Raw genomic sequence first — 16,886 nt, forward strand, 5'->3', positions numbered from 1 at the left:
CTCTCGTCTGGGCGCCGAGCGACCGCCTCCCTCGCTGCTCGCAGGTGCTCCTGCCAGACGATTGGTCGCACCCCCTTGCTCCCTCCGCCCACCATCCATCCCCTCCTCCTCCTCCTCCTCCTCCTCCTCCCTTCCTCCACCACCTCCTCCCTGCTCGCCAGCCATGAGAGAAGAGAGAGGAAGACAAACCATGGCGTGCCTCTCCTTCTCTCCTCCGAGCTTCTCTCTTACTCTCTGGGTGAAAGCCTCAGCTACACACACACACACACACACACACACACACACGGAAAGTTCCTCACATGCATGATACATTTTGAGTGTACTTAAAGTTGCAACACACTTTACATAACGCATAGAAATGGAAGTGAGGATGCAGGAATAGAAGAGGAATAAAAGATCATTTTGGGTCATTGGGGCTGAGATTCACTTTTTTAATCAAATATCTGAATATTTTTGCCAACTGTGGCACAAAAAAAAATCCGAAAAGCTTCAGAAAACAAGCTGAAATATGAGAAAAGCATGAGAAATTAACCATACAATCTACCATCTAAGATTGATGAGCGTCTCATTCAGAGGAGAGAAACTGGAAAGAGGAATTTCAGCTGTTTCCTAGCAGCAAGAATGAATATTAAAAAAAACAAAAGCATGTTTCTTACAACACGACTGCTGACCAGTTCCTTTCACATTCTTCCACCTTCGCCTGTGTCAACACATGTGTATTTCTGAACTGCTGACTGGCGTGTTTCACAAGTGTGTGTGTGTGTGTGTATGTGTGTGTGTGAAAAAAATCTGGGTTTTCCATTTCTGCATTATGAATTTGAGAAAAAGTCTCACAGCTTGTAGAGAGAGAAGCTATCCCCGAATACAGAGTTAAAATGTCTTATAACGCAGATGATGTCATAAAAACATATCAACATCCTGTCGTTTATTCGGAAGTGTTCCTTTAGCTTTCTGAACTCGGGTTCAAGCCTTCATCTCACTCTAGTGTCCTTGAGCAACAACACTGAATCTCCACCAGCAGCTGACTGTGACCTTCCTGCTTTAAAAAAACTTTACTTGTTGCTTTTACACACAATTAAGGGTGTGGTCTGTTCTAAAAAGGGGCCGATCGAATTCATAAATTTGACTGACAATAATTAGAGAATGGAGGATGAAGCGGCAGGTGAGAGGGATGAGTGCAAAAAAGGGGGCAAAATGTGACACGGAAGCGTCACACACACACACACACAGAGAGAGAGAGAGAGAGAGAGAGAGAGAGAGAGAGAGAGAGAGAGAGAGAGAGAGAGAGAGAGAGAGAGAGAGAGAGAGAGAGAGAGAGAGAGAGAGAGAGAGAGAGAGAGAGAGAGAGAGAGAGAGGAGAGAGAGAGAGAGAGAGAGAGAGAGAGAGAGAGAGATGAGAGAGAGTGATAGAGAGTCGTAAGAACCACTTAGTGAAGCTGAGCCTCTTTGAGCATGCTGTGCAGAGCACTACACACACACACACACACACACACACACAGAGAGAGAGAGCGAGAGAGAGAGAGAGAGAGAGGTGGTTTCCTGCAGACTTTAATGTGACCTTTAAGTGTATTTCTTCACTTCATGCTTTAATAGATACAGGTATTGAATAATAATAAAAAAATCTGTTTATGTGTGTCACATGGTTTTCATGGTGGAAGTGGACTGAGGTGGAAGCAGAAGCAGCAGTTTGATCAAACCAAGCGGGAGGAAGTGTGAGGAAGTGTGAGAAGTGGTTGAAAGCTTGCGGGGGAAACAAAAAAAAGGTAGTTTGGTGGTGTTATTGCTAACTTGATCATGTACAGTTAAACAGCTGAGATTTACTCTAACTTTTAAATCTTACAGGGAGATTTGGTTGCTTTGAACAGATTCTAAATTAAAATGACAAAGACTAGAAAGATGATTTCCTGTAATGTTAAACTCTTGAAAAAAATTTTTTTAAAAAAGCTTTTGGTGTACTGCTTTAAAATACAGATGACTAATGTATAGCATTTTTAAAAGATATATAAAGACAGATTTGGTGAAGATATGATTATAGAGAACACCAGCAGCTGTTTAACATTATAAGCTCATATCTGGAAGTGACATCATATTTTTTGATTGGACATAGAGGCTCCCTCATCTGTCCTCCATGTTTCTTTTCTTTCTATTCAAACCATGTATGAGCTGTTGGATGGTTCATTATGAGGCACATTTAGAAGAAGAGATATGGAGGAAGATGTGTTACTATTTTTGTTAATTCTACATAAGCTAAAATCTAATACGCAGAAATACCTATGCATGTGTGTGTGTTTGTGTGTTTTGAAATATAAGTCGTACTAATGGGGCTGGAAATGATGGAGGGTTGGAGGACAGAAGGAGTGACTCACTAAAGCAAGCGGCATTGCTTCGGTTTGATGAAATTGGACGGATGGATGGATGGAGATGGAATATAGGTTACGAGAGCATGATGGGGGGGGGGGGGGCAGATTTTGAATTTACACTCACAGTCGTGGACAGAAAACAAGCATTGGTATTGGTATTCCAGCTGGCTTAGTAACACCTTACAATTATTTGTAGATGTAAAAGAAAAAACAGTGAGTGAATCTGGCAGCGATAACTAGAACACACAAGGATTAAAAATAGAGACAACAACTAAAAGATGCTTAGTTGTTTTTTATGTTCTGAGATGAGAAACTTCAATCCAATAGCAAATTTTTGATTTTTTTTCTCCCTCTATCTAACAATAACCTTTTCTGCAAGTTTCTTATCAAGCTTTACAGCATGTGGCAGTTTTTTCACTTTAGCTGTAAAATTGCAGGTTTTTTGAATGAAGTCTGGTGTAGAATAAGCAGCAGTTACTCGCCGCCTGCAGCAGAAGGTATTGAGTTGCAGTGACTGAAGAATGAATCCAAACTAAAGACAAGATGAGCTCTAACTGCACAACAACTAATAAGTAATAATAAAGTGGGGTAATAATAAGTGAGTTTGCCAGCATGTTTACAGCAAATAATAAAGAGACAGACTTGTTTTGTAGCAGTGACGATGGAAAGGAGAAAGTACAGCTGGTTTGAGGAAGTTTACAAAAGAGGAAGTGACAAATTCATTAAGTTGCTGTCAATCATATTACAGAACAAATGCTGGATTCAAACACATGGTGCAACGCTGAAAACTACCAATCTGATGCTATATGCTATTGTTTTTAATGCCGCCTCCTCTCCTCTTTAGTTCTATTATCTAAAGCTTACTGACAGTGAAGTTTAGCATATGCAAAGACAATTATGGTAAGGGGCTGGGAATGAAAGTGAATGTGGAGCACAGGATGGAGTTTTTCTTTCTCATGAGTCATATGGAATTCATTTATGGGAATTTATTTGGGAATAATATAAACAGGTTATTATATACATTATACTCTTAATCAAATAGAAACATTTCTGGAGTTCTGCATATTGTGGAGATCCAAGTCTAGTTGTCAGCAGGGGTGGGGGTGAGTGAGCGGGGGGGGTTGAGGGGGGGGGGTCTCTATTCCTCGAGAGCACAGACCAATTTTCATTTTATTTGTAGAATGCCTCCAGCTCTAGATAACAACTGGATTTCATGTCAAAAGGGCAGAAGTTGCCATAATCAAGCCTTAAATACTTCTACACTGTAACACACACACACACACACACACACACACACACACACACACACACACACACTCCTAAATCTGGAAATATTACAAAATGGGGGTCAAATTTTTTTCCTGTTTTAGTTTAAATGAACACACATGTAGTGCTCTGACAGTCCAATCAGGATTAAAGACACAAATTAAAACTTAGAGAAAAAAAAATCCCCAAAAGACTCAAATGAAAACTTTCTAAAATTTAATTAAATCTAATTAAAAGAAATAATTGGATTACATTAGTCATAAACTGGGTGTTTAAACACTTTTCCCCCCTTTAATAAACATTTCTCTAATTCATAGAATTTGCTGCGACTGTTTCTTGTGTCACATTTGGAATTCAAAAAAGATATGAACACATCATCTCTACGCAGCCTTTAGAAATTAAAGTTAAAGTGATGTTATGTGCTCGGTTTGTCAGTCTTTTTACATGAAGGATTCAGGAGATTTTAACTGTTTTTTTTAATAAATAAAAAATTAAAGATACTGTTGAAATTGAGGCTTTGCAGATCAAATCAGTTAATCTTCATTTCACAAGCAGAAGATTCATTCATTTGTCGAGCTGCTGCTGCTGCTGCTGCTTGTCTTTACGCTCACACATACTGCCATTCTATACGTTATCTTCCTTCCAAAAGGGCCAATAGCTCGTTCCCTCTGAACACCCTCCCTTCCTTCCCCCCCACCATTTACCCACCCCCAACCCCCTCCTCACACACACACACACACACACACACAATCCAGCTCCCCACCCTCCACTCTATCTGACCTCCCACAAACCTCTGCAAGCCTGACACACATTTCAGTCAAACTTCATGATGAATATTATCGCCGTCTCTCAAACGCAAAACCCCTCCATCTTTCACTGGCACGTCCCTTTGATACACACACACACACACACACGCACACACACACACACACACACACACACACACGCAGTACATGTCCATAACATGGTCAGGGGTCAGCAGCAGTCAGGGGCGGCGCCCCCTGCAGCCTGTAAGGGCTCAGCAGAGACACTTTGAACAGAACAGAAAGGAGGAATTGAACTCTAGAACTTCTAGGCGGCCCCCTCCCCCCCTTTAAAAAAAAAAGAAAGAGAAAAAAAAAAGGGTTTGTTCCCTCTAAATACACGCCCCTCCCTCCCACACACACACACAGGCTACACACACCTCCAGTTTGGATCCATGTACAAGCATCACAGTAACTTCATGGCATTTTTTAACACACATATTTCTATTGGAGGTGTGCAGTAAAGGATCCAACACAGCTGATTGACTTGATGAGAGTCACACAGCAGCCAGCAGTCATGCAAACAGCAACAACTGACCTCCAAACTCTCTCTCACACACACACACACTAACACTAACACACTAACACACACACTGACTTTTGACAAGAATACAGACAGATTTCAAAATTAATAATACTAAAAAGAAAAGGATTACAGGAGCAGCTTGACACTATTTCTGTGAAATATATATAAATAAATAAAACTACACCACCGTCACAGTTTTTTTGTTTTGGTTTTTTTTCTGGATCTTCTCATCTGTTTGTTCACATTGACGTCCATTAATAAAAACGCTACTACACTACTGTAACACTTTAAACAGTTGTTGGAGGGTTTTTTACAAAACATTTACAAAATAATGAAATAAATGTGTGTGGACTCAAACGTCTCACATGTGCGCGGACAGTTGAACAGCTGAGCAGATGTTTGACATCAATATTTAAGCACAATTATTTGGCACATCTTTTTTTTTTTTTTTTTGGATAATGTGCCTGTGGCTTGTTGGGAGTGTATGAACGGCCATTTTAAGATTGGGCTTCCAAAAATATATATATTTCCACCCCCCTCCACCACTACCAACCCCCTCCTCCCTTCTCCCTCCCTCGATATGAATTATCTGCTTTCACATAGAAATATTGAAACATGTGAAGTAGGCCAGTGGCTGTGGAGCACAGGGCGAGCCGGGCGCGCTCAGCAGACCCGGAACGACACGCAGTGAAGCCCCAACAGCCTCCACTGTGCTCCTGCTTCATTCACTGCCTCGCCATTTTGCCCTCACACTGCCTGACGTGGAGTGACTACTCTTTGCGTGGACGCACCACGTGTTTTGTGTGGAGAGAGCCACGGTAAAGGCTTGAGCTCACCCACGATGGGCCCCCCTTCCCCCCTTCCCTTACTCACAAATCACCTTTTATCATTATGGCTCTTCAAGGTTATCACAGAGAAGGTCTGGGACGCTCTGAGCACAAAACGGCAGCGCCATCAGAATAATTTACCGACCCGCTGGGTGATTAGAAGAAATTACAGCCTGCTGCCATGTTGGTTCCCTGAGCATTGCAAGTGACCTGTTTCTTTAGTTTGACTCCTACGTGATTCAGACTCACTGCTTCACGCCATTCATTTACATAAAGATCACACTGTGCCCCCCCCACCCTCATTCTCCCCGTTTTTTTTTTTTTTTTTTGCGCCAGTTCCATGTTGCAACATTGCTTGGTGTGTTCTCGTGGCGCAGGGCGGGCGCACAAAAACCAGCTCAAATTTAAATATTTAGCTAAGATTGTCACAAAAGCACACGAGTGGAAATTAGAAAATAAATGTGATTATTTATTTAGAGCTAAAAGTGGATCCAATATGATGAAAACTAAGCTCACAGGCCATTTTGATCATGGGATACACACACATACGCACACATGTGGCCAAATGGCGGAACATGGGAGAGCTGTGCTGACTGCTCACCTCGTATCTGTGCCAAAGGTTACAGGCATGAATGATGGTCTATAGGCGAATTCCATAATACTGTTTAAAGCAGGTCAAGTCTGGCTCTTAGCACAGAGCAGCTGATCTACAGTGGACTTCAGTTTATCCTTCTGGACCCTGAAAATCCCCTTTTTTTTTAAATATTAAAACTACAGCTTCTATTTTTTTCCTCCATTAAAATGCTTTGGTGTGCGGATGAACCAAATGTGCAAAATATTCAACACCACAGCCCTGCTTTAATTTCACAACTAAGAAGAAAAACAAAAGGGGCTGAAAGTAATATAAAAATATTACAATTATACTCCATTAAAAAAAAACCCTCCAAACACACTGTTGTGATTTTACGAGAAAACTGTGAGAATTCACACAAGTGCTGTGCTCTATTTATTGAACATTTTGAAACTATTAAGACTCGAGTCACACAAAGTAAACATCCACACCTCTGCTGGAAATATTTTAACAAGTCAGAAGTAAATTAAATAAATTATTATTAGCCTCAATTGAACGTTAATCCGTCATAATGACTAGTAGAAGTAGTTTTTTTTAATAATTCGCAGCCAGATGTTTAATTAAATTAAGCATTCACAGGCACACACACCACACCAATTTTGTGGATAAGTACATGCATGAAAACTATGTGTATGAGTAAATATTAATAATGAAGCATGCACTCCAAAAACAGACTTTTAAAAGTTATACGAGATATAAACACACATTTCCCTTAATGCATATTATCTTGTGTAATTCTGAATCTTATGTTAAGTGAGTGTAAAAACTGCGAGCTTCATGACAGACTGGCCTGCAGCCTGCCAAGCTTACAGGACGTGCTTCTATCCTAATGTGATGACCTAGCGAAGAATATTATCTGTACATGCTTACTGGCTTCACCCAACACCACTCAAACAACGCCAGCGTTTTCAAATGAGGAGTAAAAAAAACTAAAAAAACCCTGAACTGCACCACACAGCACGGCGGGGAGCAGCTCCAGCTAAAGCAGTGACAGCTTCAGATTCACAGCAATGGCCGACAAAGTTGAAGCTCAACACAGTCACAACCAACACAAGCCCTAAAGTAGCAGCCGGAAACAGCTTCGAATATGGCTCCAAACACACACACACACACACACACACACAAAAGGAACGTTTCAACAAATTCTCTGCCACTTAATGCACATGAGTTAAGTAGTTGTATACAGTGATAACTCCATTAAAGAAAGGCCTGAACAAGGTGATGCAACACATGAAAAAAGGGGGTCTTGGAGAAGGGGAGGAGGAGGAAGAGGAGGAGGAAGAAGAAGAGGAAGAAGAAGAGGAAGAAGAAGAGGGGGGGGGTGACACAGTGCTGAATGCTGTTTAGTACCTTTGCTTCTTGGGGACGGAGTGCTCGACCTCAATACGTTTCCCTTGAAGTTCCACTTTACCTGAAAATAAAGAGAAAAGAGCCGAGGTTGAGAAACACACTGTGGCTACATGCTAACTGTTTATAGGCCTGTGCTATACTGCAGGCCTATGGTGGGAATATCCTGTATTCGGGGGTGCGTTGCTACAGTGGAGGACCCCTCACTGCTAACTTTTAAAGCTGCGACTTATTTAAAGAAGTAGAAAAAACAGAAACGAAGACGAGAAGGCGGGAATGTGCAGGTGTGCTTAAAACACTAGCTAGCTGGAAAAAGTCGTGGAACAGTGGAAGTAAAGTGTGTAGGCATGTTACTTTCTGCCTTATAATGAGCTCCTCAAAACCTCAAGAGATACACTGTGACAGCTAGACGTAGGTTTATTTTATGTACACTGACCGGCCATGTTTGTGTGTAAACGGGTTAAAGTCCACTGTGCTTGCTACGCAGAGGGAGTGTGTCTTGGGGAGTTTGGGTGTTTGGTGAGGTTTCATGTTGAGGAGGCAGAGGGGAGCTGACTGGCATGGCGACCTTGGCTCCTCACGTTACATATGTAGGAAATCATGAGAATACAGAGAAACGGCCTTTAAAATAAAAAAAAAGCAGCCGAGCCTCCGTCTGAAGCAAGCTTTTACAACAATGGTGCAGCTAGGCGATTTTTGGATGAATGCCGGTTGTGAGGCCTGTTTCGGTGAGTAGACAGGGTAAGATATTTTTCTATCTTTGTCATAGTGGAGTGCCGGCTTAAAGGGGGAGGGGAACCAGCAAGGTTTCATTCTATATCACAGGAAAAGAAGCACATGAAAAAAATCACTCACATTCACATTTTTAGGCCGAAAAAGGACGAGCCTTGTTTATCACAGCATTGTACATGACCTCCATTGGTTAAATAGCAATATAGTAGAGTAGGCTAGTGCTTTACGTTCGCTGAGGCTTTACTGTATAGCTTTACGTTTACACTACGTGTGTCCCTCCCCCCTGCAAAAGTTGAATGGCTCCCCCCTGGGCGTGTAGCTCTCCACACACACACACACACACCACGATTCATTCAGCAGTTAAATAATTGTGTGGATTTATTTTTATCCAGCATGTTCATGTAAAGAGCCTCGGAGGTTGACTGGGAGTGGAAGTGGGGCACACACCGCTCAATGTGGGCATGCACTCGTGGTGATACACCGGTGTCTACGGCTCGCCTTCAGAATGAATGAAACTAAAGGTGGAAGAGGGTCTTTGGTGGTCAGTAGTCCACCTTAACTCACCAGAAAACGTCTCGATAGCCTTCATGGCCCATTGATCGTCCGGACAATCCACAAACGCATAGCCGGTTTTCATGAGAAACTGTCCGGAGTATGGGATCTTGTGGTCGTCAAAGGTTTTTCCTAAGTCCTCGGCAGTCACGCTTTCGCCTAGATTCCCAATGTACAGCTTGTGCATGGTGGAAAATTGTTTTTCCAAGTCCCAAAAAAAAAACAAAGCTCGAAATAACTGAAATCAAAGCCAGCAAAATAAAAAAGTTTCTCTGCTGAATTTGTTAATAGCGCAACAAGATATTGTCACACTTGCCACACTAACTGAAAGTGGAAATCACGCTATAGAGGGCAAGAACGTCTAAAAAAAGAGGGGGGAAACAAAGATTAAAAAGAAAGATACACTACGAAACAAATGTTAATTCTCGGCGGCAAACTAAACAAAAAAATGAAACAAAAAGAGATTTCAAAAAAAGTGTAAAAATAGATGGTAACGCTGACTCTAGCTGTAAATCCAGATGAATAAGTGGAGCAGGAGGAGAAATGAAATCCCTTGACTTGCAGCCGGCCCCAGCAGGCGAATAAAGCAGCAGCCTTTCTATCGCGCTGTGGAGGAAGGTGGGTTGCACTGGGTGGATTTGATGATGGGTCTATGGTGGAAGAGTGGGAAAAACTATGGCGGGATATCAGGTCGGGAGAAATGTTTTTCTCTCTCTCTCTCTCTCTCTCTCTCTCTAGATCTCTACCCTTCCCTCTCTCTCAGCGATCCGCCTGCTGCCGGCAGATGGGTGACGCCGCCCCTCCACCGACTCCAATTCACGTTTTTTTTTTTTTTTGTTTGCAAAGAGGAAACCACGTGGTTATTTGGAGTAGGTTAGAGAGGGAGGGAAGGAAGGGGAGGGGGCATCCCCCTCTCATCCTAGGGTGAGTGCGCGCGTGTGTATACATATATATATGTGTGTGTGTGTGTGTGTGCACGCGCCTGGGCACACAACCCGAGACCCCTAATTCCGCGCTGTGCTCGCGCCATCCTGTACTGTACTGTACTGGACTGTACGTGCGCGCGGGGCAGTTTGGGGTTTTTATGTAACACGACGTAGCCACACATGCGCTTTATGCTCTTCAGCTCGTGCAGGCGAACATTGGGCTATAGTATAGACACACGAGACTTCCTTCACCTCTCAGTAATGTCAGCTTCAAGCTAAGAGAAGACAACCTTTGGGCGTCGAGCTGTTTTTATTGCCTCCACTCACGTCGCCCTGCACCCCCCTCCCCCACTAAGGCCTAGGTGCTCACAACTTCTCCCAATTTAAATAACAAGACACCGCCTGCTAATTCTATAGCATAGAATCCCCCCCCCCCCACCCCCCCCCCCCGACCCCACCTCTCTGCTGTTGCCGCCCTCTGGGTGAATATGATGCGTGGTAAAGAAGTTAGTAGTCCTGATGTTACATAAATGACCTATGGTGAACCTCAGGCTGTTTGGGGCGGCGGAACAAAAGGTCCAGGGCCCCATTTTTGTTTCAGGGGCCGCGAGGGCGCTGCTACTGCAACCTGCGGAAACCCATCCAGTGACTGTGATACATTGTTGCCCCAGAGCCCCATTAACTGAAACAATGTATCATATATGGCGGCGGCAGCGTGTTATTACAGCACAGTCCGTGCCGTTGTGCTGGAGGCGGGCGGGGAAGCTCGTAGTTTACGTTAAACTGCACCGCCCCTCTGCTTTTCAGCCACTTTCTACAATTGTTGGGCTTTTTAAGTTGCTCGCAAGGGTCACGGCTTCCAACAGGCGACGGCCACAGTTATAATCCAACTTGAGCAGTGTGCGCCCCACCCAAGCAGGAGCATATAGCTTCATGCTTTGTCCGTTTTGTCATATGTGCGTGTGTGTGTGTGTGTGTGTGTGTGGAGTATGGGGCGCAAAGGAAATGGCAGTATGGCGCAGTCTACAGCACCACACACACACCACGCGCCCCCTCTGCGTGGATGGAGGCTTCTCAAAATGGAGGCAGTGACTGATGCACGGGCCTGCCTCTCCCACACACACACACACACACACACAGCCCTACAGAGTTTGGCTGTGGTTCACATTTGCGCTGTGTGCGTGCATTGTGTGCCTATCTCACGCTTTCCCGTGTTGGTAAAAAATTCGACATGTCCATATTTGAGGTTTTTTAAACGGTTTTTTCCTCCGTGCAAGAGACAATTTAGACTTTGTAGCCAAACTGTTGACGCCCGGAGGCAACGTGGCACTCAAGCGCGCTCGCTTGGTTAGAAAATGGCTCCTATGCTCTCAAAATGGAGCCAAACTCTCAAACTGGCAGTTGAGTAACTGTTGCCTCACAATAGAAGATACTAACAAATCATACACTTTCATCTTAAAAGCATTACTATTTTTTTAAAGGAAGAAATCCGCCATTGTTGAGTGAATCAGATGAAATAGTGCTCACATAGCTTCTCAATGAATTTCTATGCTCTATGAGCTATTGATTTAAGTAATTGTATCTTTCATAATAAGTTGAATGGTATTTGAATATATATGTATTAGCATGTTTGTTTCAGCCCTGAGAATGAATAGATTATATAACATTACCTGAAAACCTGTTCATCTTAACTTCATCTAATTATCACATTAATATTATAAGCACAAGTGTGACACATCTTACTCACAGCAATATCTTTATTAGATTAAAGTGCCTGAAGAGCAGTGTGAAGAAGAAGAATGGGAACACACAGTAATTATGCTATTATGTATAACAGCGTCAGGGTGGTTGAATGTAGCTTCATGATCTTCTTCATGGTGAAGTCACATCACACTCCTGCTTGAATCTCTTCATTTCATCCTACCTCTACCACTCCAGCTGTTTGAGGACATACAAGTTAAGATTCTCCCCTCTCTCTCACACACACCCTCTGTCCTGAGATGGCTTGAACCCTTCTTCCCAACCCCCCTCTTTCTTTTTCTTTCTCTGAAACTCTCTCTCACACACACACACACTCACACACACACACACACACACACACACACACACACACACACACACACATACTGTTCACAGGGAAGCTGGTGAGGTCACAGGCTAGGGTTTCCAAGGGTCAAATAACCAAAATAAGGTCCAAGGTATTTCGAGGCTTTTAGAATGAAGGTAATGTGAGTGAGTGACTTGTGTCCAATGTTGAAGTGAAGAAAAATCGTTTTTAATGTTTTTTTTTTGTTAGTTTGATGTTGATTGGTTGATGTTTTATTGAATTTAGGGGGAACAAATTCAGCTGTCAATAGACACCAATTAAATTATTCACCAAGACCAGAAAGATTTAATAATCGTACAAGTCATCAGACAAGCTTCGGACAGGTTTTCTAAAACTTTTTTTTAAGTATATTTTTCTGCAGAAATTTTAGACTATAGTTTTTGGAGTCTGACTGTTTCGAGCCCACTCAATCACCCTATAATCTGTGCTCCAAAAATAATAATAAACTTCCTCACTAATAGTTTCATAATTTCCCTTCTCCTTCACCTCTTAACCCCAACTCCTGTGTAAACTGAAAATTCCTTTCTGCTTATCTGTTCTTCAACCTAACAGCAGTACCTGTTTGCTGTATTTCTCCTTCATATATAACCCACACATTGAAACTCACACATTTAATCTGGTCTAAAATATCAGTCTTTAGCAGTGAGAAATACTGTGTTGTTTGTAGCCTCTCTAGAACTGCTTTTTTAATTGAAATATATAGTCAACAATCTAAATTGCAACAGGTGCAGCAGGTTTTAAGAGTTTCACACCCTTGATGGCTAAAATGATAACAACTACAGTTAACCCTTACATACTGTTCATATGCTGCACCCAGGTCTCGGTCTAAGACTCCCCATAAAAAGTGTCTATACCAAATTTTAAACCACAGATGTGTTTAGAAAGCATCAATAGTCGATCTGATTGATCAATAAATGTGATTAAACCTTGATTCATGTTTCAGAGAGCAGAGAGAGTGTATATTTTTAGCTTTAACACCACTAAACAGCTCCTGTCACACAATATCATGTCCTTTTTTATAAGACATGAAAATATAACATAGACATAATGATGGAAATGTATTTTATGTAGAGTGTGGGGTTTATTGTAGAACCTTTAGAGCCATCAGTCTTCACTGCTACATCATAAACAGAATGATTAAAACTATTCACTCTTCATTTCACTAAAACACATGTCAATAGATACAGGTTCAATTTAACCCACCTATTATACAAAAGTATAACATTTTAAAATATTTACATTTTTGTGCATTTTGGGATTTTTTTAAGGAAAAATCATCAAATTTCAGGATTAAAAAAACATTTGGGTTTTTTTTTTGTCAAATGTCAAAACGGGTCAAATTTGACCGGAACTGTATGTAAGAGTTAAGTTTGGTCTTTGTGTGTTCATTGTGTACACATTGTGTACTGGCTGAGAGTGATTGAATAAGCACATGTGGAGGAGACACTTCACTTATGTAAATGTAACAATTTCAAATGATCCTGCATTAAAAATGTCACTTAATTCAAGCAAAATGTGTTTAAAGCAACAAAAGTTAAAGTTTTCATAATGCAGAATAATTGCTCCTCTGAGTTTTACACTGTTTCAAATGAATGTATTATTATTAGAACTGCTCTAATAATTATGTTTAATGTTACAAATAAGGAGAAGTGGTAAATTCTCATATTTAAGAAGCTGGAACTATCAAATGTTTTTGTTCTTTGTTTAAAAAATGACAATAAGTATGTTGGTGTTGATGCACCTCTTTATTAATAGATCAATCATTGCGGCTCCACTAATTTAACTATTTCTAACACAGTTTTATTTATAACATCATCATTTATGAGGTGATATTAGGTGAATATAAAATCTTAAAATGTAAAATAACTTTCAAATAAATGCAGCAGAGCAAAAAGTTCAGTTTTTCCCTCAGAAATCTGGTAGAGTAAAAGTAGAAAGTAGTATAAAATGTAAAAAACTAGTTAGTGTTACATATATATTTGTCCTCTAGTACACCTTGGGCAAAGGGAAATTAGGAAATGACTCTTTTGTTTGTACTCTTGCACTTCCTAACACTCAATGGCATCACAAGACCCTGTTAACAGTCTTCCCTTGTGGGTGTGTGTGTGTGTGTGTGTGTGTGTGTGTGTGTGTGTGTGTGTGTGTGTGTGTGTGGGTTTGGGGGGAGGGGTTGATAGGGCGGAGGTCAAAGGCTGTGGAGAAACAGGGTGAATTGGGCGGGAATGCAGAAGAAGGAGGAGATAAAAAATGTAGAAGGGGTTAATGTTTATCTTTTCTTCCTCAAAGTCCTTTTTCTGCTTCCTCTTTACAGGTAATGTTAGATCACTGCATTGTGTTGCTTGTAATGTAATATGACTGGAGAATAACTTTGAAATGATGTGTTATGAGCTTATAATGCTTTTCTATGGGAAAAAAACTCACTTTCTATCTAAATCTGTGCTGCAAACAAACAAACTGCTTCAACAATGAAAAAAACTAGTTCCTAAATGAGTACATCACACTGTCAGCTTTAGGTGTACACGTTTATATATTTAAATGGAGCTTCAGGGGTTATAGCCCATCCTGACCACTATTTTGCCTTCAAACTACATGTTTAAGATAGAATCGCGCTCCAAACGACGGCTGTTTACCCACCAAAGAGGTCAAAAAAGGTGACAGAGGAACAGTATGGATGTTTGTCTGTATGCTAACGCTACGCTGGGGGTCATTTCACATCCCAACTCTCCACAGAGCTGAGTCACATAAGCTCAAAAGCCCTTCAAAGCTTTCCATTTATGTGCAATGTTTAACTGAAAGATTAGAGGAATCAACATTTTTTTTTATTATGAACACAGAGAAAAGTTCTATCTGTGTCTGAAGTCAGTGATAAGCTCCAGGGCATTTTTTTAACATACAAATTAAGCTTTAAATCATGTGTGTGCTCATTTATTTCTTTATTTCAGTCAATAAATGTCATGGAAAGACTAAAACCAACAGATATTATGTGTGATAAGTGATATATTACTCCTCTGTGCTGTAGAACACCATCATTATTCCGTAATACTAGCTAAAACAACAAACTTGTATTCATCCCCAGCTGAAAGTATAGTCCCCAACAAAATGCACAGTTTCCTCATGTTTGAGTGGCGTTTGTTTAAAATGACAGTGCCCAGCTAACTCTTTGAAACTATATTTATAACATGCTTTTAAACATGTAGACCTACAGTAGGATGGGTTTAGGGCTGGAAGCTACAAAAAAACAGACTAACAACATCAAGATTTCAGTGTTTTCATGGGAATTGTGGACAAAAAGGGAACTATAGAACAATGTAGCTGTTTAATTTTAAGATCAGGGTTTCACAGCAACCTCTCAGTAGATGGAGAAACATTTTTGTTGAGACTAATAAAGATAAAAGAAATTTGGTGTTGTGGCATTGTTTTATATTTATGGTAGGATCTTATCAACTGATGCTAAATCAAGGATTTCAGGTCAAAGTACAAAATGAGGCTAGAATCACTTGGTCAGACTGAAGAAACGAGTGATGGAACAATTTATTTATTTATTTATGAACTCACAATATAAAAAAAAGAACCAAGAAGAGTTATTTAGAAACTCCACAATGCTGGTTTTAATGTCTGCAAAGTCTTTTACCTACGCGACAAATCTCAAGTCAGGTTTTCCCTCTGCTGCATTTTTTAAGGAGTGGTGTTCCTCCTCCAGAGCCTGCAGGTACAAAACATCTCATGGAACTTCAGCCAAGTTCTGCAGAAGCAAAGAGACGGAGAGAAAGGAGGAACAGTCCTCATTAGACGGGCCTGAACTGTAATGATGAGGCAGCTGAGGCAGAAAGAGCCCCTCATTCAAATCCAAATAATGACATCCAGGCAGCAGCGTTTTGGGGTTTTTTTTTCTCCCAAATTGAACAAACAAAAGATTTCCATTTTCTGTCCATAATGTAAACCAGAAATGTGTGTTTTGTAGTAGCAAGACCAAACCGCACAAATCTGCCAGTTACTTACAAAAAAAATATGACATGACTTGAGACACCTGTGTCAAACATCTGTATGTCCACATCTGCATTTTATAGGATAAGGCAAACACCAGAATCTTGAATTCCTTTAATAAAATGTAACCTGAATCAAACTGATTATAATTAGTTCATTTATAAATCAAGACACTTCCTCCCCTTTCTTTCCCCCTCAAAAAAAACTTCCCATCATGCCCACTTGCCGTCTCAAAGGAACGACTTGTGCATCATGTGTACACGCTCTTCCATTCCTGCATTTAAAATGTGTTGGTTTCATTTAGTCAGATGTTTTTATGCATATTTGCTGAAACAAGAAGAGAAAAAGAACATCTGCTTCTGGACTAATGAGATCCACCATCAGCATGCAGGAGATAGTTAGTGCCTGTATGTTTACAGTATAGACAATTAAACTAGTTGACCTGTTAGCAGTGAGTCTGAGCTCAGAGCCTGAATTCACTTATTCACTACAGTGTGTGTGGACATAATGACACTCTTAGTTGCTTATTAAACAAATGGACAACTATTCAGACAGGTTTGTTCCTTTCAATAAAAGCTGGCCAGATGTGAGCCAACACACATGTGCACTCACCTGATAACACCCGCCCAAAATGTAATTTCATGTGTGTGTGTGTGTGTTCTGTTCTTTAGAGTGCAGAAAAAATGTCAATGACTGATCTCATTCATTCAAATAAACTTATCAACACATATCACACATCTGTTTGCAAGAATGCTTCACTAAATGTCATGAGAAAGTCTTACACTGCAGCTCCTGCAGCAGGTAGAATGTAATATGATGTCACAA

The 16,886-nt window shown here is 41.0% G+C and overlaps 1 protein-coding gene across 1 annotated transcript in view; it reads right to left on the reverse strand.

Annotated features, from left to right (window-relative positions):
* igf2bp1 (insulin-like growth factor 2 mRNA binding protein 1) overlaps positions 1 to 9,231 on the reverse strand; it is a 56,166-nt gene extending 46,935 nt beyond the window's left edge. The window contains exons 1-2 of the mRNA XM_053339124.1: positions 9,057 to 9,231; positions 7,764 to 7,824 (exon numbers count right to left, since the gene is read on the reverse strand). Of these exons, the coding sequence (XP_053195099.1) occupies positions 7,764 to 7,824; positions 9,057 to 9,231 (236 nt within the window). The remainder of the gene's footprint in view (positions 1 to 7,763; positions 7,825 to 9,056) is intronic.
* Between the last annotated feature and the right edge of the window lie 7,655 nt (positions 9,232 to 16,886).

The sequence above is a fragment of the Scomber japonicus genome, chromosome 18, assembly GCF_027409825.1.
Source record: "Scomber japonicus isolate fScoJap1 chromosome 18, fScoJap1.pri, whole genome shotgun sequence".
Classification (NCBI taxonomy): domain Eukaryota; kingdom Metazoa; phylum Chordata; class Actinopteri; order Scombriformes; family Scombridae; genus Scomber; species Scomber japonicus.